Here is a 22187-nt window from a genome sequence, read left to right as displayed (position 1 = left end):
AGTTGGGTGCTTGTTCTGCCTGCTGCCCAAAAGAGGTGACCTCAAGACCTCTGCTGTCTTCCTTTCTTCTGATGGCGCTGCTCCTCCTTGCATGGGCAGGCCTTCAAATAGAGGACTGTCCTACATGGCCAATCTCTCAGGAGTGCAGAGGTACTGAGAGAGAAACGGAGATCTTCTTGCGCCGCAACACAGGAAGGGAGAGATCAGTGTTGGCGCCAGGACGCTGACAGCAGTCCGAAAGAGGGCGATCCCGGGCTGCACTTGCCTTAAATGGGGCAAGCCACACACCCCGAGCCAGCCGACTGGATGGCTCAGGGGATGATGCGGCCCGAGGATTCCCCCAGATCGCGCGGGGCTGCAAACCAGCCACCGCGCGTGTGTTGGGGGCGTGAAGCCCACAACAACAACAACAACAGCACCTCCTCCTGATGTCAGAAGTGGCTTTGTACACATTTGACTGCATATCACCTGATCCATCCACAGTAATTATTAAGTTTGCAAATGATACTACCATAATGGGCCTAATTACAGGCGGAGATGAAACAGCGTACCGGGGAGAGGTTCAAAAAGTATCTACATGGTGCTTAGAGAATAACTTGCACCTAAATATTAGTAAGACAAAGGAGATGGTGTTGGACTTCCAGAGGAAGAGAGGGGAACCTGCACTGTTGTATATCGGGGGGGGGGGCTGTGTGGAGAGAGTCTCCTCCTTTAAATTCCTGGGAGTTCACCTTAGTGAGGACCTCACTTGGAAAATCAACATAACTCGGGTGGTCAGAAAGGCCCAACAGAGACTCCATTGCCTCAGGGTCTTGTGAAAGAATAATGCTAAACAACAACTGATGAACTTCTACCGGTCCACAATAGAAAGTGTCCTTTCATATTGTATCACAGTGTGGTATGATGGTCATTTACCTTCCCACCGGAGCTGTACCTATTTATTTACTTGCACTTAACATGCTTTCGAACTGCTAGGTGGGCAGGAGCAGGGACCGAACGACGGGAGCTCACCCTGTCGCTGGGATTCGAACCACCAACCTTCTGGTCAGCAAGTCCTAGGTTCTGTGTGGTGGAGGAGGAGGAGGAGGAAGAAGAAGAAGAAGAAGAAGTCAGCTATAGCTGAGAAAATAACCCATAATGTAATGCTGCTGAAAGAAAAGTTAGAAAAATGGGTGCCTTTTATGCCATCTAGTGGGTGTTTCCTTTATATACGAGTGAAAATAGTCCACAAAATATTATACAAGCTGCATCTTGTGATCATCTATAGTTACAGATACACACTGGTCCCACTATTAGAAGGCTTGTTATCTGAAATATCAGTTATCCGAATGCAAAGAATTATACCCAAGTCTTCCTATGTGAATGGCTGATAGCCAAACAGCTGGAATTTTCCCACTTCCTTACTTGTTTGTGTTTTGCTGGTTGGTGGCAGCTATTCTGAAACCATGGCATGAGGGAGAGTGACTGGACAAATCAGGCAGCAGGAGAGGACAGACAAACTGGATTTTCTGTTGTTTGCTTTTGCTGATTGGCTACAGCAGTTTGGGGCAGAAAGCAAGGAGGGAGGGAGAATGGAGAACTTACGGATTAGAAATGTTCCCATGGGAAATAATGGAAATATCAGCTCCTTACGCGAATACCCACCTAATGATTTCCTGGGAATGCATTGTGTTTGGAAAGCAGGGGAAGATGAACTTGCTATAGATGGATGCTTCTATACAGCCCTGCTGGGCGAATCTGTACCCAGAGGAGGCTGCGATGGCCATCCTTCAGATATTTGAAGATGGCTATATTGCCACCTCTCAGTCTTCTCTTCTCCAGACTTAACATACCCGACTCCTTCAACCATTCCTCATTGGGTTTCAGCTCAGTGTGGCGCCCCCTGGAGTTAAGTGACAAGGCTGCATCTCTCTCTCTCTGGCTAGGTGCACCCTTTGACCCACTTCTTGAAACTCTGGAAAGTGGGGGAGTTCATTCAGTGGCATATTGTGGGTTTGCAGTGCCCGGGGCCGCTTGGAGGGAGGGAAATGGACAGAGTACGCATGCACGTTCAACTGCCTAGTTGCATATGTGTCACCCAGGAGATGGCAGAGATAGGGAGAGCCATTCCCTTGTGCTGTTCACGGTCCGCTTTAGATGTACAGATCAATGCATAACAATATTACAAATTTTAGTGATTCATGGAAGTGAGAGCTGGACCATAAAGAAGGCTGATCGCTGAAGAATTGATGCTTTTAAATTCTGATGCTGGGGGAGACAGCTGGAAGAGACAGCTGAAAAGACCCTGATGTTGGGAAAGATGGAGGGCACAAGGAGAAGGGGACGACAGAGGATGAGATGGTGGGACAGTGTTCTCGAAGCTACCAGCATGAGTTTGACCAAACTGCGGGAGGCAATGGAAGACAGGAGTGCCTGGCGTGCTCTGGTCCATGGGGTCACAAAGAGTCGGACATGACTAAACGACTAAACAACAACATTACAAATTTGTCAAAAGGATTGGTAAAAATGCATATTTTAAAACCAACAGTTGCCCCAATACAAAGTACAGAAACCCTCCCAGTGTAGCTCCCCTGCCCAATGCCCTATGTTTTTTGATCCCTCCTTTTCTTCCTTCCCTGCCCACCCCCTTTCCCAGCCCACTGTATATGGAGAGGATCAACTTGCTTCCTTCAGAGGCCCTTTCTCTAAAAGCTGAACTGCGGAACAATGTGGACCCTCCACTAGGTTCTGTATAGGGCCCTTTGAGAATTCCTGGATTCTACTTCTGACCTGTCTTAGAATCATAGAATCATAGAGTTGGAAGAGACCACAAGGGCCATCGAGTCCAACCCCCTGCCAAGCAGAAACTGACATATGGTTGGCAAGCCTCTGCTTAAAGACCTCCAAAGAAGGAGACTCCACCACACTCCTTGGCAGCAAATTCCACTGTTGAACAGCTCTTACTGTCAGGAAGTTCTTCCTAATGTTTAGGTGGAATCTTCTTTCTTGTAGTTTGGATCCATTGCTCCGTGTCCGCTTCTCTGGAGCAGCAGAAAACAACCTTTCTCCCTCCTCTATGTGACATCCTTTTATATATTTGAACATGGCTATCATATCACCCCTTAACCTCCTCTTCTCCAGGCTAAACATGCCCAGCTCCCTTAGCCGTTCCTCATAAGGCATCGTTTCCAGGCCTTTGACCATTTTGGTTGCCCTCCTCTGGACACGTTCCAGTTTGTCCGTGTCCTTCTTGAACTGTGGTGCCCAGAACTGGACACAGTACTCCAGGTGAGGTCTGACCAGAGCAGAATACAGTGGCACTATTACTTCCCTTGATCTAGATGCTATACTCCTATTGATGCAGCCCAGAATTGCATTGGCTTTTTTAGCTGCCGCGTCACACTGTTGGCTCATGTCAAGTTTGTGGTCAACCAAGACTCCTAGATCCTTTTCACATGTACTGCTCTCAAGCCAGGTTTCACCCATCTTGTATTTGTGCCTCTCATTTTTTTTGCCCAAGTGCAATACTTTACATTTCTCCCTGTTAAAATTCATCTTGTTTGTTTTGGCCCAGTTCTCTAATCTGTCAAGGTCGTTTTGAAGTGTGATCCTGTCCTCTGGGGTGTTAGCCACCCCTCCCAGTTTGGTGTGATCTGCAAATTTGATCAGGATGCCCTTGAGTCCATCATCCAAGTCGTTGATAAAGATGTTGAATAAGACCGGGCCCAAGACAGAACCCTGTGGTACCCCACTAGTCACTCTTCTCCAGGATGAAGAAGAACCATTGATGAGCACCCTTTGGGTTCGGTCAGACAGCCAGTTACAAATCCACTGAGTGGTAGCATAGTCAAGTCCGCATTTTACCAGCTTCTTTACAAGAATATCATGGGGCACCTTGTCAAATGCCTTGCTGAAATCAAGGTAGGCTACATCCACTGCGTTCCCTTCATCTACCAGGCTTGTAATTCTGTCAAAAAACGAGATCAGGTTAGTCTGACATGACTTATTTTTCAGAAATCCATGCTGACTATTGGTCGGGCATTGTTTTCTTTATCGGAGAAGACTGAGGCAAAGAAGGCATTGAGGAGTTCAGCCCTTTCTGTGTCCCCTGTTTGCATTTCACCATCTTCTCCTCTGAGTGACCCCACTGTTTCTTTGTTCTTCCTTTTGCTACGAACATACCCATAAAAGCCTTTTTTGTTGCTTTTAACCTCTCTAGGAAGCCTGAGTTCATTCTGTGCTTTAGCTTTTCTGACTTTGTGTCTACACGTGCTGGCTATTTGTTTGAATTCCTCTTTGGTGGTTTCCCCCCTTTTGCTTTTTTTGTACACATCCTTTTTTAATCTTAACTCAGTTAAAAGATCTTTCGATAGCCACCCTGGCTTCTTTAGGCACCTTCCATGTTTCCGTCTCATTGGTATTGCCTGAAGTTGTGCTTTTACTATCTCCCTCTTAACAAACTCCCAGCCATCATGAACTCCCTTTCCTTTTAGTATTACTGTCCATGGGATCTCACCCAGCACTTCCCTAAGTTTTATGAAGTCGGCTTTCTTAAAGTCAAGAAATTGAGTCCTAGTATGCTTGGCTGCTCCTTTCTGCTGTATAGTAAACTTCAGAAGAGCATGATCACTCATGCCTAATGATCCTTCCACTTCTACCCCACTAACCAGGTCATCAACATTGGTTAGGACCAGATCTAAAATGGCTGTTCCTCTTGTTGCTTCTCCCACTTTCTGGACAATGAAGTTGTCTGCAAGGCCAGTGAGAAATCTGTTTGATCTTATGCTCTTGGCCTAGTTTGACATCCAGCAAATATCCGGGTAATTGAAGTCCCCCATTACTACTATCTCCCTTCCTTTTGCATGCTTGGCCATCTGTTCCAGGAAGGCATCATCTATGTCCTCCGTTTGACTTGGGGATCTATAGTAAACTCCCACAATGAGTTCACTGTTATTCTTCTCTCCCTTAATTTTGACCCAAATGCTCTCACTTTGGCTTTGAGGTTCTAAATCTTGGATCTCTTCACAGGTATACACATCCCTGACATATAACGCCACTCCTCCTCCTTTCTTGTCTGGTCTGTTTCTCTGAAATAGATTGTAACCCTCCATTATTACATTCCAGTCGTGGGACTTATCCCACCAGGTTTCAGTGATGCCTATTATGTCATATTTAGTTTGCTGTACCAAGAGCTCAAGCTCATCTTGTTTATTTCCCATGCTTTGCGCATTAGTGTACAGACATTGAAGTCCATTAATCATTCCCCTGTGTCTCTTATTTAAGGATGTTTTCCTCCCACCACTAGGTCTGCGTGCTGTTTGCTCCATTTGGTCTATGACATTTGGATGATCATCTTCATCAATTGATAGACTCCTACCTTCAGGAGCACTGTCTCCCTCCCCCACATTAGTCAGTTTAAAGCCCTCCTGATGAGGTTTCTGAGATTTTTGACAAAAACATTCCTCCCAACCGTTGTGAGGTGCAGCCCATCGCTTGCCAGAAGTCCATCTTCAAGAAACTGCAGTCCGTGATCTAAGAATCCAAACCATTCCTGTTTACACCATTTGCGAAGCCAGCTGTTCACTTCCACTATTTTTCCCTCTCTCCCTGGGCCACGTCGTTCAACTGGGAGGACAGATGAGATGACAATTTGTGCATTTAATTGCTTCAATTTCCTGCCCAGAGCCTCATAGTCTCTTTTGATCTTCTGGAGGCTATTGCTTGCAGTGTCATTGGTTCCCACATGAACCAAGAGGAAGGGGTATTTGTCAGTGGGTTTTATGATTCCTTGCAGTCGTTCAGTTACATCTTGGATCTTAGCCCCGGGGAGACAGCACACTTCCCGAGACATCTTGTCAGGCCCACAGATCACTGCTTCTGTTCCCCTCAGTAGGGAATCCCCTATCACCACTACACGCCTCCTCTTAGGTTTGGTCGGGGTTGTTCCGTGAGCTGTCCGTTCCAAGGTCGCCTGCACATTCCCTGAGGACTGACTTTGCTGCTCGTCTTCATATACCTGATCGACTGTAATGAGGGAGAGATCCTCAAATGGAGTCTGCTCTTCGTCTTCCATGCTAGGGGAGAGGACCTCAAAGCGATTGTGTAATTCTAAACAATCAGAGCGAACCCTGGGCCTCCTACTTCTTTGAGTCACGTTTCTCCATATATCTGGCTCCTGTGTTGGTGAACTAGCCTCCTTCTCAGGGGAGTCCCCTGTCTCCTCTTTGGTGGAGACGGTGTGCTGGCTCCCTTCATACGTTGGCCTCGGAGGGCAAGTCACAGCTCCAGCTCCAAAGGAAAGTGGTGGCCTTGGCCCTTGAGAGACATCAGCACGGGGAAGTCACCCCATCACAGATCACCTGCCCTCTGGTCCTTGGGACAGAAGACTTCTGCTGCCTCCTTGCAGAATTATTTTTGCATATTTCAGAGAGGTCTTTTGGGTCATTTGGAGGTGGGGGAGGGAGAAGGAGGTAGGGAGAAAGAAAAATGTTTGGAAGCTCCTTCATTTGCCCAGAAGGTTTCCTTCTACAGTTCTGGGGTAAGAGACCATTTATTTGTGCTCTAGCCAACTCTCAAAACAAGAATTCCTCCACTGGTATTTTGAAACACCAAGTGGTCAGATTTATGTCAAGTTTACTTGCAGCTTACAGGCATCTTGGAGTTGGCTGTTTCTTTTTATTGCCCAAGTGACATTCTCTAAACCTCTCCCTGCAGCATATCGGCCATCTGGGTCAACATTTTCTGACCCTTAAAGCGCACGGTGCAAAGAAACTCAGGGCTCCCTATCTGATAATTTGAGGTTGGCTATCTTCATGCTGACATGCAGCCATGCTTCATGGTGACAGCAGCCGCGAAATTAAAAGACGCCTGCTTCTTGGGAGAAAAGCAATGACAAACCTAGACAGCATCTTAAAAAGCAGAGACATCACCTTGCCAACAAAGGCCCATATAGTTAAAGCTATGGTTTTCCCAGTAGTGATGTATGGAAGTGAGAGCTGGACCATAAAGAAGGCTGATCGCCAAAGAATGGATGCTTTTGAATTCTGGTGCTGGAGGAGACTCTTGAGAGTCCCATGGACTGCAAGAAGATCAAATCTCTCCATTCTGAAGGAAATCAGCCCTGAGTGCTCACTGGAAGGACAGATCCTGAAGCTGAGGCTCCAAGCCTTTGGCCACCTCATGAGAAGAGAAGACTCCCTGGAAAAGACCCTGATGTTGGGAAAGATGGAGGGCACAAGGAGAAGGGGACGACAGAGGACGGGATGGTGGGACAGTGTTCTCAAAGCTACAAGCATGAGGGAGGCAGTGGAAGACAGGGGGGCCTGGCGTGCTCTGGTCCAGGGGGTCACGAAGAGTCGGACACGACTAAACGACAAAACAACAACAACATCTTCATGCTTGTTCAGTTCTGTATCTCCAAGGACAAACCCAGAGTTGCCTGATTCACCCTGCCCTCCTCTCCCCTCTGGCCATTATGTGCTCAAGGAGGCTTAGAAAAGTGGGTATAATTTCCCCTTCCTTTGAGCATCTCTTACTCTTCCAAAGCCCATATCACTTTTTGCTTGCTGCCTAATTTTAGCCATGCTGATGTGGTTAATGATGGTTCAGTTATGGTTTATTGGCTTTGCATCAATAATCAAAAGTTTAGATTTCTAATGTTAATATCTAGTAGGGGTTTTTATGCTATTAGCCTTATATCCTCTTTTCTGTAATAGATGATTTCTATTAAGTAAAGGAAATGTACAGTGGTACCCCGGGTTACATACACTTCAGGTTACATAAGCTTCAGGTTACAGACTCCGCTAACCCAGAAATAGTACCTCGGGTTAAGAACTTTGCTTCAGGATGAGAACAGAAATCATGTTCCGGTGGCAGGGCGGCAGCAGGAGGCCCCATTAGCTAAAGTGGTGCTTCAGGTTAAGAACAGTTTCAGGTTAAGAATGGACCTCCAGAATGAATTAAGTACTTAACCCGAGGTACCACTGTATTCACTATGTACCTCAACACACAACCTTGAACAATAAATTTTCTGTGTGCTGATATGTAGGGGGACTAACGCCCCCCTTAATGTGGCAGTTTTTAAAGAGGGAAGTAGGGTGACAAACTGAACTGTCCATTTGGGATACATAGAAATTTGTCCTCTGAGCTTAGATTTGTCCTCTGAACAGAGCAAAATTCTGCAGTATTGGGGTGAATTTATACTGGACCATCCGCACATAAGAAGAAGAAGAAGAAGAAGAAGAGGAGGAGGAGGAGGAGGAGGAGGAGGAGGAGGAGGAGGAGTTTGGATTTGATATCCCGCCTTTCACTCCCTTTAAGGAGTCTCAAAGTGGCTAACATTCTCCATTCCCTTCCTCCCCCACAACAAACACTCTGTGAGGTGAGTGGGGCTGAGAGACTTCAAAGAAGTGTGACTGGCCCAAGGTCACCCAGCAGCTGCATGTGGAGGAGCGGAGACACGAACCCGGTTCCCCAGATTACGAGACTACCGCTCTTAACCACCACACCATGCTGGCTCTCAGAATCATAGAACTGTAGAATTCAAAGTTGGGTATACCACATTCAGCCATTGTGAACGGCATCCGGTTGGAAATCGCTCAACAACTTTGGTCAAAAAACTTTTGTGGCAACCCTAATTCAAAGGGACCTTGAGAGCCATCTAGTCCAACCCCCTGGAACGCAGGAATCTCAACTAAAGCATCCATGACAGATGGCCACCCAACCTCTGTTTAAAAATCTCCAATGAAGAAGAGTCCATAATCCCCCAAGGGAGTCCATTCCGCTGATGAAGGGCTCTTATCACCAGAAGGTTATTCCTGCTTTCTTGTAACTGGATGAAATTGGTTTGGGCGCTACAATCTGAAGGAACAAAAAAATGAGCTTGTTCCCTCTTCCATGTGATAGCCCTTGAGATATCTGAAGATGGCTAACATGTTTCCTCTCAGTCTCCTCTTATCCAGTCTAAACATACCCAACTGCCTCAAGTGTTCCTCATAAGGCTTGGTTTCCAGACCCTTGAACATCTTGGTTGCCCTCCTCTGCCCACCTCCCAGCTTGCCAACATCCTTCTTAAATTGTGGTGCCCAGAACTGGACACAGTATTCCAGGTGTGATCTGATCGAGGCAGAATAGAGTGGGACTATTACTTCAGGTGGCACTGTGGGTTAAACCATAGAGCCTAGGACTTGCCGATCAGAAGGTCAGCAGTTTGAATCCCCGCGATGGGGTGAGCTCCCGTTGCTCGGTCCCTGCTCCTGTCCACCTCGCAGTTCAAAAGTACATCAAAGTGCAAGTAGATAAATAGGTACCACTCCAGCGGGAAGGTAAACGGCATTTCCGTGCGCTGCTCTGGTTCACCAGAAACGGCTTAGTCATGCTGGCCACATGACCCGGAAGCTGTACGCCGGCTCCCTCGGCCAATAAAGCGAGATGAGCACGGCAACCCCAGAGTCGGCCACGACTGGACCTAATTGTTAGGGGTCCCTTTACTTTTACCTCGGGTTACAGACACTGCAGGTTGCATTTTTTCAGGTTATGGACCGCCAAATCCCGGAAATACTGATATTCATTTTGTTAGTTTGGGCAAAAGTTTTCCAATCTGTTAAGGTCGTCTTGAATCCCGATTTCCTCTTCTATGGCATTGGCTACCCCTCCCAGTTTCATGTCATCTGCAGATTTGATGAGCACCCCCACAATTCTTTCATCCAAGTCGTTCTGCTTCACCATCCTGCTTCTTTAGTAGACTAACAACCTACCGGAGCAGAATGATTGCAGAAATGCCCTGCTGAATTAGATCCACTTGGGCAACGGCTTGTCTTTCTCTGACACGGCCAAGATCCTTGCAGAAAGCCCTTAAATACTCACCCTTGTCCTTTGACTGCCCCTTCATGGATATGGCAGCAGCATCCCCTCCTCTAAAGGGAAAAGGGCAGGGGGTCCATTCTCTCCTCTAGGACAGCACCCCAGTTGTATCCCCAGCCCATAGGTGCCTACTCCCTCAGGCCCTGGGTGCCTGAGCACCCACAAAAATCCCCAGGAAGGGCCTGGGCACTCACAAATTTCGGTACCAGTGCCATGGCACTTCTGCCCTAGCCCCAAGCCACTCAGTATTGTGAGAATCACAAAGTTGCAGAGTAGCTCTATGATATTCATCGGTTGGCCCTCCAGTTGTTGTTGGAATACAACTTCCATCATTATCACCCCTAACTGACGACCATGCTGGCTCCTGCGGGTTAGAATCCAATGTGAAACAGGTCTTATTTATTTCTTTATTTGATTTATATACTGCCCTTCATCCTAAGGTCTCTGGGCGGTTCATGGAATAAAATACAAGATAAAAACACAAGTAAATAGCTAAACAGCAAAATTGATGCTTTTGAATTATGGTGCTGGAGGAGACTCTTGAGAGTCCCATGGACTGCAAGAAGATAAAACCTATCTATTCTTAAGGAAATCAGCCCTGAGTGCTCACTGGAAGGACAGATCCTGAAGCTGAGGCTCCAAGACTTTGGCCACCTCATGAGAAGAGAAGACTCCTTGAAAAAGACTGATGTTGGGAAAGATGGAGGGCACAAGGAGAAGGGGACAACAGGATGAGATGGTTGGATAGTGTTCTCGAAGCTACCAGCATGAGTTTGACCAAACTGCGGGAGGCAGGAGTGCCTGGCATGCTCTGGTCCAGGGGGTCACGAAGAGTCGGACACGACTAAACGACTAAACAACAACAACAAACAGTGAAACAATATCCCACTTCCCACAGGCACATCTTAAATGGCTGTAGAATATTAATCAGCCAAAGTTTTGGTTGAAAAGGAACGTTTTCACCTGGTGCCTAAAATATATATAGTGAAGGCACAAGGCAAATCTCCCTGGGGAGAGCATTCCACAGCTGCAGAGCTACTGCAGAGAAGGCCCCGTTTTCGTGTTGTCACCCTTCAGCCCTTTCATGGAGGAGGCACACAAAGAAGGGCCTCAGATGATGAACACAAAGTCCAGGATAGTTTGTATGGGGAGAGGTGGTCCTTGTGCAAACCATCACACAGCCTCTTAGTCGGCACAAAAAGGACTTATGTGCAGTTGTACCAATATCATCCCAGAGCCATCTCTATCCAAATCTCCTAGAGCCCAGGTGTTGTGGTAAACTGAAATTCTGAAGTGCATCGGCTCTGCACAACAACCTCTGTAGACATGCCTCTTCTAAGGCTGTGTAATGAAAAACAAGGCCGTCCTTTTGGTTTTAATACCAAACCAGTGGTCTGTCCACCTCCAGTCCTTCCCTGCCTGTTCTTGTGTGCCACCCTCTGGACCTCTCATGGAGGAGGCACATGAAGAAGGGCATCAGATGATGAACACAGGATCTGAGTCAGTCTATATGGGGAGAGGCAGTCTTTCAGGTATTGCAGTCCAGAACCATTAAAGGCTTCATAGGGGAAAAACACCACTTTAAATTGGGCCCGGAAGCTAATTGGCAGCCAGTGCTGTCATTGGCCTTATCTGCAAACTCTCTTGTTGCAGTGAACAACCTTGCCACCAAATTCTGCACCAGCTGAAGCTGATTTCCAGATAATATCTATCTGCACAAAACGGCTTGGACTATATTATTCCCTGAAAATGACTATTCATGAGGCATTTTAAAAAACCTGTGCTCTACCTGGGACATTAGACACTGGATTAATAAGAATCATTCATGTTAATGTACAATCTGATACTTGCTATGCAAGTGTGGATGTTATGTTATATACACATCTTTGCTACACACACACACACACACACACACACACACACACATGGTGGATGTTTGGGTTGCGAACGTGATCTGTGAGGGATGCATGTTCGCAACCCGCAGTGTCCACAACCCACAGCTGCGCATCTGTGCATGCGCAGGTTGCGATTCGGCACTTCTGTGCATGCACAAACCACGATTTAGTGCTTCTGTGCATGCGCGACCACCAAAACCCGGAAGTAACCCATTCCAGTACTTCTGTAACCCGAAGTATGACTGTAATGTTAAATGTATTCTACAACCATGGCAGAGGAAGGAAATTCCACAAATGGAAATAGAGATAATGGAGGAGCTTCAAAAGAAAGGATGAGGGCATGAGATGGTTAACCTGCTCTGGCCCTTTACTTGTTGAAGAATGCCCCCTCTTTTGTCACTTGGGTGGCCAAGGTAGGTGACAATGGGACTCCGCTTCTCCAAGACACCTGACCACCTTCAGAGGGGAATGGCGCACATTTCATACAAACGTGGGACATTGAAAAAGCCAACCAGCATGGGAGAGATGTCTATCTTTTCAGGAGGGATGGGGGATTTGAAGCGGAAGTTCTGCAGGATGCTGGTGAAGAAGAGGAAAAGTTCCGTTCGGGCCAGATGTTCTCCAAAGCAATAGCGCTTCCCTAGGAAAGAGGAGGAAGGTGGATATGGGCTTTCACAGTGCCTTTATAGACAGCTAAGGAGTGTCTGGAAATGGAAGGGGACTCACTCACCAGCAGAGAAAGGCATGAAAGCCTTATTCCTCTTGAACTGCCCATTGTCATCCAGGAAATGTTGGGGGTCAAACACATCTGGTCTTGCAAAATGTTTGGGGTCTTTCAGCACAGACCCGAGCATGGGAAACACTTCAGTCCCCTGAACAAGAAAGGAAGAGAAATGAGAAGATACGGGAGAAATGGGAGGTTCTTCAGGGGGGCAAGAAATCATTCTGAGATTTGGAGGAGCAAATCCTGTGATCAACCACCAGGCCCAGTAGTGTACTGGTCAGTTCTGTACTACAGAAAACTATCATGGTGGCCCCCATAGCCATGCATCTCTGAGGAGAGTCCCCAAATGCAGGCAACTGTGACGATCCATTAGCAACCCTCCAGTACTAATATTCAGAAGATGATGACGATGACAATGATTATTAAAATGTCCTTCTTTGGTGGCCTTCCCACAGGTATCTGGTTGGTAATAACTTTGCCTTCATGAAGTTAAATTAGCAGCTGCTCCATGTAAGAAAAATACCGTAGCTTTTGGAGAGTTAGAACTAAGCCACCTTTCAGCCTCATAAGAAAACCCACCACCACTCCTTTGGGGAAGAAGGCACCAAGAGAAATGGGCCTAACGTAGTGTCATTTGGCTGGGCTCTGTCGGAGGTTCCGTACGACCGAGCTGCAATGGCTCTCCTCCTCGTCGCATCTTCCGAATTCATCAGGCTCTCCTCCTCCGATGGTGATTAATGACCTAAGCCTTTGATGAGGCTTCAGGCACGCTCCTCCATTATGCAGAGTACCCAAACAGTAGAAGGAGCCAAGAAATGTGTGCTACATCACTACATTTATTTCTAACTATGCAGGACAGAAAAGAATATGCATCTGCTCTCTGAGAGTCAGTGAACAGTGAACAGGAAACCAGTAACATCAACATCCGTCTCCCGTGAGACTTTCAACAGTCTGGAATGTAAACAGAGTCTTGTGACTCCAAAAACTGCACAGTGGCATAACAGAAATCTAACAGGCTCTTCTGGTCTTATTTTGGATTTGACTGTTATAACCTTAGAGCGGTGATGACAGATAGGTCAGGGACAGAGGTACCTAAGGGAATTTTGTTGGCCTTCAAAATATGTCTGGAGATTGTACTGAATGGCACAGTCTTCGTCTCAGGAATTAATGGAACCACAATACCTTGGGAATGGTGTATCCCCGGAACTGGGTATCACGGGTCACACGTCTTACTACGCCTGTTGGGACCAGATCTGAGAATCTCTGGATCTCATGGATCACAGCATCCGTATAGGGCATCAGGGGACGGTCATCCATGTTGGGAATGCGATTCAGGCCAATCACCCGTTCAATCTCTTTGTGGACCTTCTCTGTTGAGAAATCAGCAGGATGAGACCAACAGTGCTATTTGCACCTTCCAGGGAGCTAAAGAAGGATCCCAGCTCATAGCTGGGAAAGCAAAGAGGGACCTTCCCACAGAAAGGCAAAGACACACCTCTCCACCCTATTTCCCCCCCCCCTTCCGCAGTCACCTTCAATCTCTGGGTATTTCAGTAGAAGCAGGAAGCCATAGCGCAAGGTGGTGCTGACCGTTTCTGTGCCAGCGAAAAAGACATTGAGGGCCGTCATAACAAGATTCTCTTGGAAGAACTCTGTGTTTGGGTTTTCCTTTTCCTAGGCAGAAGAAAAACAAGAAAAGAAGATGTTTCACTTGTTATATCTTAGTAAAGGTAAACATAAAGGCAAAGGGACCCTTGACCATTAGGTCCAGTTGTGGACGACTCTGGGGTTGCGGTGCTCATCTCGCTTTATTGGCCGAGGGAGCCGGCGTACAGCTTCCGGGTCATGTGGCCAGCATGACTAAGCCACTTCTGGCAAACCAGAGCAGCGCATGGAAACACCATTTACCTTCCTGCCAGAGCGGTACCTATTTATCTACTTGCACTTTGACGTGCTTTCGAACTGCTAGGTTGGCAGGAGCAGGGACCGAGCAACGAGAGCTCACCTCGTCGCAGGGGATTCGAACCGCTGACCTTCTGACTGGCAAGTCCTAAGCTCTGTGGTTTAACCCACAGCGCCACCTGAGTGCCTCCTTTCTATGAAGATCTCTCTCCTAGTGATTGGCTGAGGGGGAAGGGACAGTTGTAGAGTTCTGAAAAGCAACCCAATGATTGTGTGGGGAACAGAGGGCTGGGTGGAGAGGGAGGGAGGAGTCACACAGAGGCAAAGGAGAAGTGCCTGCTGAATCAGGCCCATCTAGTCCAGCATCCTGTTCTCACAGCAGCCAACCAGATGATCCAGTGGGAAGGAGGGTTCAAGCACAACAGCCCTCTCCTCTCCTGTGGTTTCCAACAACTGATATTCAGAAGCATGGTTGCAACCAACTGCGGAGAGCAGGGCACAGCCATCCTGGCCAGAAGCCTTCAATAGAACTCTCCTCATCAATGTGTCAAATCTTCTTTTAAAGCCATCCAAGTTTCCAAATTTTCCTGGTTGACACAGGGTCTACAAAGTTTCCTTACACAGAAATTGACCATCGTACTTAGAAGAACACAATCGTACCTGCTGCATTTTCACTAGGAAGCAATCAATGAAATCCCGAGGGTTGTTGGGGTCCATGGTCTCCTTGTTTGCTTTTACCTTCCTCACAAAGAACTCTTTCATGAGCAAGAGCTTCTTGAAGGTTTTATCTTGTGGGCCAGGCAGATGCTGCATGATGCCCGAGAACATCTCGTAGAGCTGCGTGTGTCGGATTTGAAGGAATGCCGAGTTGGCAGGAGGAAGAGAGGGAACAGATATTGAACAAAGTGACTTGAGATTGATTTTTGGGGGCAGGGAGAAGCAGGAGTTCCTCTTTCACTTGGTTCCTCTGAGCTCCGCACAGAAACAACTTGGTACCAAGTGCTGACTAAGCTATAAACCTGTCACAGGCACATCCTCAGGGCTTGACTTCCCCTTTGTGATGGACAAGGGTGTAAGGAGGACAAGGATGAAGAGGAATCAGACGGTGTGTTTGAAACAACTTTGTAAAGTTGCTCCAGGCAGAGCCTGACCAAAGAGCAAGGCAGATCAGGAGTTGCAGCACCATGGAGAGCTCAGAGTGAAAAGCTTGTTCCAACAAATGTCAACACTACAGTGGTGCCTTGGGTTACATACGCTTCAGGTTACAGACTCTGCTAACCCAGAAATAGTACCTCGAGTTAAGAACTTTGCTTCAGGATGAGAACAGAAATCATGCTCCAGCAGCGCAGCGGTTGCGGGAGGCCCTATTAGCTAAAGTGGTGCTTCAGGTTAAGAACAGTTTCAGGTTAAGAACGGACCTCCGGAACGAATTAAGTACTTAACCCAAAGTACCACTGTATTATTATTGGGTGGCATTTGGTTCGGGCGTGAAAGGCACCCGTGAGAGTTTTGGTCCAGGCTGTGGTGGTATGGAAGAATTTAATGCGTGCCTTTGTTAGTCACCCTCACTCAGACCTCTGAATGTGATCTCGCTCCTTAGCAGGTGATGCTACAGCTTCTGATCAGTCTTGACCACTGCTGGACATGGGGATAATGACAGAGCCCCACAGAGAGCTGGCTGTCCTGCGTACCATGCCTTCAGCAGATCAAGACAAATAGCATTAGTCACAAACGCACAATAGAAGTTCTCCCCTTCCCCTCCAACTTACCTGTCCCCAAGAGCTGGAAACAAACTGGTAGGTTTCCTGCATAGTGGTGAGCAAAGAGAGGAATTCCTCATCTTTATATTCAAAGCGGTTGCCAAAGATGATGGAGCTGATGACGTTCGACACAGAGCGGCTCAGGATGTAGGTGGGGTCAAAGGGTGCACCTAGAAAGAGAGACACCCCCCCCCCCCTCAAGTCACTCAGCCCAGGAACAAGTCAAGGCTACACTTGACTTGCAAAGCTGCCCAGTCTTTGCCTTATCCATGTTATGGGTTGAAATCTAGGCCTCAGGCAGGACACAGAAAACCTAACCGGAGTTGACCTTATGTCCATCTTAAGATGATGAGAGTGGTAGAAAACCACCTGAGCAAAAGGCCTCCAGGGAAAGTGCAGGACAGGACGATTTGGACCCGGGTTTGTGGTGGTGGGAGAAGGGCTGTCATATGGAGGATGGAACAAGCTCATTTTCTGCTGCTCCAGAGGGTAGGCTACATGTCGCAGATTTTTTAGCTGTGATTCCTGAATTGTAGGGTGTCACGGAGCTGGCAGGGAAGGCTCTGGAGCTGGAGGAGGAGGAGGGGTGGGAGCCTGTAAAAGAGGCAGGAGTAGCAGAGGGTGGAGAGCAAGGGGAAGGCACTCAGGTGGAGGGAAGGCTCCGTGATGTTAGCGAGCAGTGACACCTCTCTACCAGCTCAGGCACAGAGGGAGAAGAAGAAGAAGAAGAGTTTGGATTTGATATCCCGCCTTTCACTCCCCTTCAGGAGTCTCAAAGCGGCTAACAATCTCCTTTCCCTTCCTCCCCCACAACAAACACTCTGTGAGGTGAGTGGGGCTGAGAGACTTCAGAGAAGTGTGACTAGCCCAAGGTCACCCAGCAGCTGCATGTGGAGGAGCGGAGACACGAACCTGGTTCCCCAGATTATGAGATTACCGCTCTTAACCACTACACCACACTGGCTCTCCCAGTGGAGAGGCAATGCCAGTTCCTTTTGCGCAGGACCAGAGAGGGTTAAAACACAGGGAACAAAGAAGGTGTTTGGGATTGCCTACGCTGCTTTATATGCCTGTTGTCTTTGTCCATGGAGTTTTCTTGGCAGGGATACTGGATCCTCCAGGTGGATCACGTTTGGTCAAAACTCTCCACTATGACCTGTCCATCTTGGGTGCCCTGCTCGGCATAGTTCATAGCTTCTCTGAGTTATCCAAGCCCCTTCGCCACGGCAAGGCAGTGATCAAACTGCGAGAGGCAGTGGAAGACAAAAGTGCCTGGCGTGCTCTGGTCCATAGGGTCACGAAGAGTCGGACATGACTAAATGACTAAACAATAACAACAAGCTGCTTTGCTGGAGGAGGAGCCAAAAGCTCCCACTTCTGGGATCTGCTATGGACAATTCGGACGCATGAAGCTATGGAGCTATGCTGGAGGAGGAGCCAAAAGCTCCCACTTCTGGGATCTGCTATGGACAATTCGGACGCATGAAGCTATGCTCTGCATCTTGTAAATAGATGTAAATAAAGAGTGAGCATTTATCTGCTGAGTGAGCAGAGGTATTTCTTGTGAAAGGCCTCCCAAACCCATCACACAGGGGGATTGGTCTAGAAGACCCTTGGGGTCCCTTCAAACCCTAAAGTTCTGCACTAGATGAGCCATTGGCTAGATTCAGCAGGGATTTCTTATGTTCTTATGATGTCAGGTGAAGCAGGAGTGCTCAGCTCCTGAGCACTAACTCCTGGTCTCTGAACATTTGTCTGATTGTCTCAGCAACATCCTTGTGCAAAACTGCATGACCCTTTCGTTTACTAAGACTCTACCATGGATCAACTTCAAGGTGTGAGTCCAGCTTCTAATATTATATGAGAGAGGGAGAGTTTCAATTCGCAGAAAGCACTATGTGTTTAATGGTGCTTTCCTTCAACGTTTTCGCTCTTGACGTTTATCAACAGCTCTCAAAATGGCTTGCAGATGACCAACATTCAAACACTCGGTTCACTGTCAAACATTTCTATCACCTCATGAAGCAACATTTCTTGAAGTTACAAAAACTGAGCTCACTTTTTGTTGCCCTCAGGGATTCCAGCAGGAAATGGGCTTCCTCCAGGATCCGCTCTTCGATGGATCTCTTTCCCATCCCAAAATTCCTCAGCGTCGTGATGGAGAAGCGCTGTAGCTGTTTTTCCCGTTCCCCGTTACTGAAGCCAACCCCTGAGAAGCAAAGGAGTGAAGAATAAGGAGCAGGATTGAATGACATTGTGGCTGAAACCACAAAAAAAATAATAGATTTTTTGCTTTTTAGAATATGGTTTGGTCTGAAAGATCCAATTTCAGCTTTTGAGAGAACATTCTAAGTGTAAGGTGTGTGTGTGTGTGTGTGTGTGTGAGAGAGAGAGAGAGAGAGAGAGAGAGACTTCCCTCAGTAAGAGTAGTTTAACAATGATATACTGCATAGGACCATGAGAAGGGCCAATGAGACTCTCTAGTGCTAAGCGTGATAAAAAGGGCATATAAATGCCAGTCATCATGTGCTCAGGCCAAGGACTGCCGAAGAAGAGACTGACCGTAACCCTGGAAAAACCAGTCCAACGTGGCTTGTTCTCCACGGTCACTGAAATCTTCATCCTGGTCCACCAGGGCCTCCTTCACAGCATCGTATCCACACAAGACCACAACACGGCGGGGCCCTAAATGGATGGTGTAGACAGGACCATATTTCTCATGGATCTGTGAAAAGAGAATACAAGGAGAGCCTGCTGGTCAGGTTAAAAAGGGGCACATCTAGAGTCCAACCAGATGCCACTTCTGGTCAGGTTACCAGATTTTTTTCAAAGAATTTCAGACACTTCTTTTTTTTGAAAAAGAAGTTATTAAAAAGAAAAAGAAGTTATTAAAAATGTTTATTTATTTATATTTTTAAAGTAATATCTTCTCTTCTGTGGTCTCCTCTGTTGCGTGGTCTTCCTCTGGGCCAGGCCTGCTCTCTTGGAGAGCTAGCCACCGCGGAGTAGGCTTAAGTCAGGCCTGGGCTCAGCCACCTGCTCTCTTACTTCTCCTCAGTGGTGGCGGCAGCAGTGGTGCGGCAAGGTCGGGGCTCCCCTCTTTTTCCTCCTTCCTCTTTCTCTCTCTTCCTTCTCCTTCTCCTCTCCTCCTTCGCCCTGCATCGCCTCCGGGGTTTTCCTGGCCCCGGAGTGCCACTGGGCAGTCGGCCGGGTGGCCACGTGCTCTCTCTCCCACCTCAATTTCGGTTGTGGGAGGGTCAGCAGTTCCCCCAGTTGATGTGCCGGGCGTCCCCAGTCCCCCCTCAGCAGTGGCGGCAGCAGCGGCTGTCTCAGCAGCCCGGAGCCAGCCTGGTAGCACAGTTGGCTCTGGCTGGCTTCTGCTTGCTCCTGCCATGGCACCCGCCATGTTACCTCGCCGGAAGTCCCCATATGATGTGTCTTGTGCCGTTGAACCCATCAGGCAACATTCATTCCCTACTAATAAATCTACAACACTTAACACATAAATCTGGGGACATTAAATGAAATCCGGGGGACGGATTTTGTCTGGGGACAGATTTGTAAATCCGAGGACTGTCCATGGGAAACGGGGACATCTGGTAACCATACCTTCTGGGAAACCTTCAAACACAAGGGCTCTCTTCCCTCGTGTGGTTTCCAGAAACTGGGATGCAAAGGCATTGTTGCCTACAACCGCGGAGGCAAAGCAGATCCATTGTGGCTATCAGCTATCAGCACTTCCCTCCATTTCCACACACCATTAGGTAGAGGGATGGAGAGGGAGAATCAAAGTTGCAATGAGACAAGGGAGAAGGCTGGGTTGGCAGACTAGAGTGATCTTCATTCACCAACAGCATATAATAATGATTTTATAACCACAATTCAGAAAACGGATAACTGTGCTATGAAGCATCATAGAACAGAGCTTTCCAAACCGTTCATGTTGTCTACACACTTTTAAAGACACGTGTCATTTCGCAACACAGTCATTCAGTATTAGAAGCAAACTGGACGTTAAACTAACCCCTTTCCAGCCCTGGGAGGAGGAGAGAGATATCTACACACTGCAGCCAACACACTAATGTGTTGTGACACACAGTTTGGAAAGCTCTGTTACAGAAAGTTACCTTCATGAGTGAACGGTACATATCACTTGTGTAGACTTGGAGCAGGTTCCCGATGAAGGGGAGGGGAGTTGGTCCAGGCGGCATCTTGCTTTTGCGGTGCATCTGGCGCCATGTTGAGAGGACCGTCAGGCAAGAGAGGCAGATGACCAGGAAAAGGGCCGCTGCTCCCAGGAGATCCATGGGGAGGTTGTGGGTGGCCTGTGGAGCTCTACAGGCAATGTGTTGCTGACCAGCTGGGAAGAGAAAATACCTGCACAGCCTGAGTTGAGCCTGTTACATACCTTTGGAAGAACCTCCTCCTTGAAATTGTGCAACCTGTTTACTCTCTGCTCAGGGTCTTCTTTCAAGTCAAGAGAAGACCTTCCAGAGCAAAGTTCAGATGGACAGATAGTGAAGACAAGGAGTTGTCTGCCCAAGTCTACACCACCAAGGGAGCTTCAAGGAGTCCCAGAGTCAAACACAATTCTCTCACCACATTTCTCAGAATTCTGTACCATTTGACAGGGTCTCTGCTGCTGTAAGACAAAGAGGAGAGCAGCAGAGATAGAATCGTAGAATTGTAGAGCTGGAAGGGACCCCAAGGGTCATCTAGTCCAACCCCCTGCAATGCTGGAATCTCAGCTACAGAATCCCTGACAGATGGGCTCCCAACATCTGTTTACAAACCTCCAAGGAAAGAGAGTCCATCACCTCTCGCGGGAGTCCACTGCCGAACAGCTCTTATTGTTAGAAAGTTCTTCCTGATGTTTTGTTGGGATCTCATAATTTGTAGCAGGGGAAAACAAGCTTGCTCCCTCTTCCATGTCTCAGCCATTCAGATGTTCGAAGATGTATGGACTATATGGAACTTGCCGAACTGACTGGGAGACTCTGGGACCAGAGAGAAGAGACGGTGGAAGAAGATTGGAAGAAGTTTAAAGAATATTTGAAAAAAAATATGTTATTATTTAAATCTTAGAATAGCTTTGGAAGTGGATATAGGCTGTAGGGTTAGCAGTAGAAGATAGTGTATTTTAAAATAGTATTATTTGTAAGGGATAATATGTGAAGATTATAATGGTAAAAGTAAGTGTGATTAAAAAATGGTTAAAAAATATGATATATGTAAACTGCTAAAGATGAGGTAAAATGAAAATCAGATGGGGGGATTCGGGGAAGCTCACTTAACAACGTTTAGAAAAAAATAAGGATAAGACAAGAATTTGTTTGTATTCTTTGTTTTTTGTTTGTGTTGTTTATTAGTGTTATAAAATGAATAATTGTTTTTGGAAAAAAACCCCCACAGATGTTCAAAGATTGGTATCATATCTCCTCTCCTCTCAGGACTCCTCTCATATCATATCAAGAGATATCCTGATCTATTTACCAACTTTCCTTGTTACTTATTTCCGCATATTTCCCCCCACCAATGGCTAATTTTTGATGTGCCATAAAACCTGATCCTCCAACCACACCTGCCTATTTCCCCATCTCTGTTAGGAGTGTATGCAGGGTCCACATGCAACAGAAGTGCCCAATGTTGCCAAAAGGTTATGGAATCATAGAATCATAGAGTTGGAAGAGACCACAAGGGCGATCGAGTCCAACCCCCTGCCAAGCAGGAAACACCATCAGAGCACTCCTGACATATGGTTGTCAAGCCTCTGCTTAAAGACCTCCAAAGAAGGAGACTCCACCACACTCCTTGGCAGCAAATTCCACTGTCAAACAGCTCTTACTGTCAGGAAGTTCTTCCTAATGTTTAGGTGGAATCTTCTTTCTTGTAGTTTGGAACCATTGCTCCGTGTCCGCTTCTCTGGAGCAGCAGAAAACAACCTTTCTCCCTCCTCTATGTGACATCCTTTTATATATTTGAACATGGCTATCATATCACCCCTTAACCTCCTCTTCTCCAGGCTAAACATGCCCAGATCCCTTAGCCGTTCCTCATGAGGCATCG

At 47.3% G+C, this 22187-nt stretch overlaps 1 protein-coding gene across 1 annotated transcript; it reads right to left on the bottom strand.

The window, feature by feature from the left end:
* Window positions 1-11957: 11957 nt before the first annotated feature.
* On the bottom strand, window positions 11958-20894 carry LOC307221196 (cytochrome P450 2A13-like). Its single transcript, XM_079985569.1, has 10 exons — window positions 20721-20894; window positions 20249-20481; window positions 18684-18846; window positions 18181-18330; window positions 16131-16291; window positions 15022-15198; window positions 13992-14133; window positions 13642-13829; window positions 12466-12607; window positions 11958-12375 (listed from the first exon to the last, which is right to left on the bottom strand). Exons 1-10 carry the CDS (start codon window positions 20743-20745, stop codon window positions 12194-12196), a joined length of 1563 nt encoding a protein of 520 aa, XP_079841695.1. The 5' UTR covers window positions 20746-20894; the 3' UTR covers window positions 11958-12193.
* Window positions 20895-22187: the final 1293 nt, after the last annotated feature.

Source organism: Podarcis cretensis, assembly GCF_951804945.1.
Source record: "Podarcis cretensis genome assembly, chromosome: 8".
Lineage (NCBI taxonomy): Eukaryota > Metazoa > Chordata > Lepidosauria > Squamata > Lacertidae > Podarcis > Podarcis cretensis.
Note: the sequence above shows the minus strand (reverse complement) of the source record. Positions and strands in the feature narration are given on the sequence as shown.

Excerpts from the sequence above, each read along its gene's own strand:
- LOC307221196 (XM_079985569.1), bottom strand. The coding sequence starts at position 20,745 with ATGGTACAGAATTCTGAGAAATGTG. Across the intron at positions 15,199-16,130 it reads TTTCCAGCTCTTGGGGACAG|CTCTACGAGATGTTCTCGGG; the intron begins GTAAGTTGGAGG and ends CGACACACGCAG. Across the intron at positions 12,608-13,641 it reads GGGGATACACCATTCCCAAG|GGGACTGAAGTGTTTCCCAT; the intron begins GTATTGTGGTTC and ends TTTCTTGTTCAG.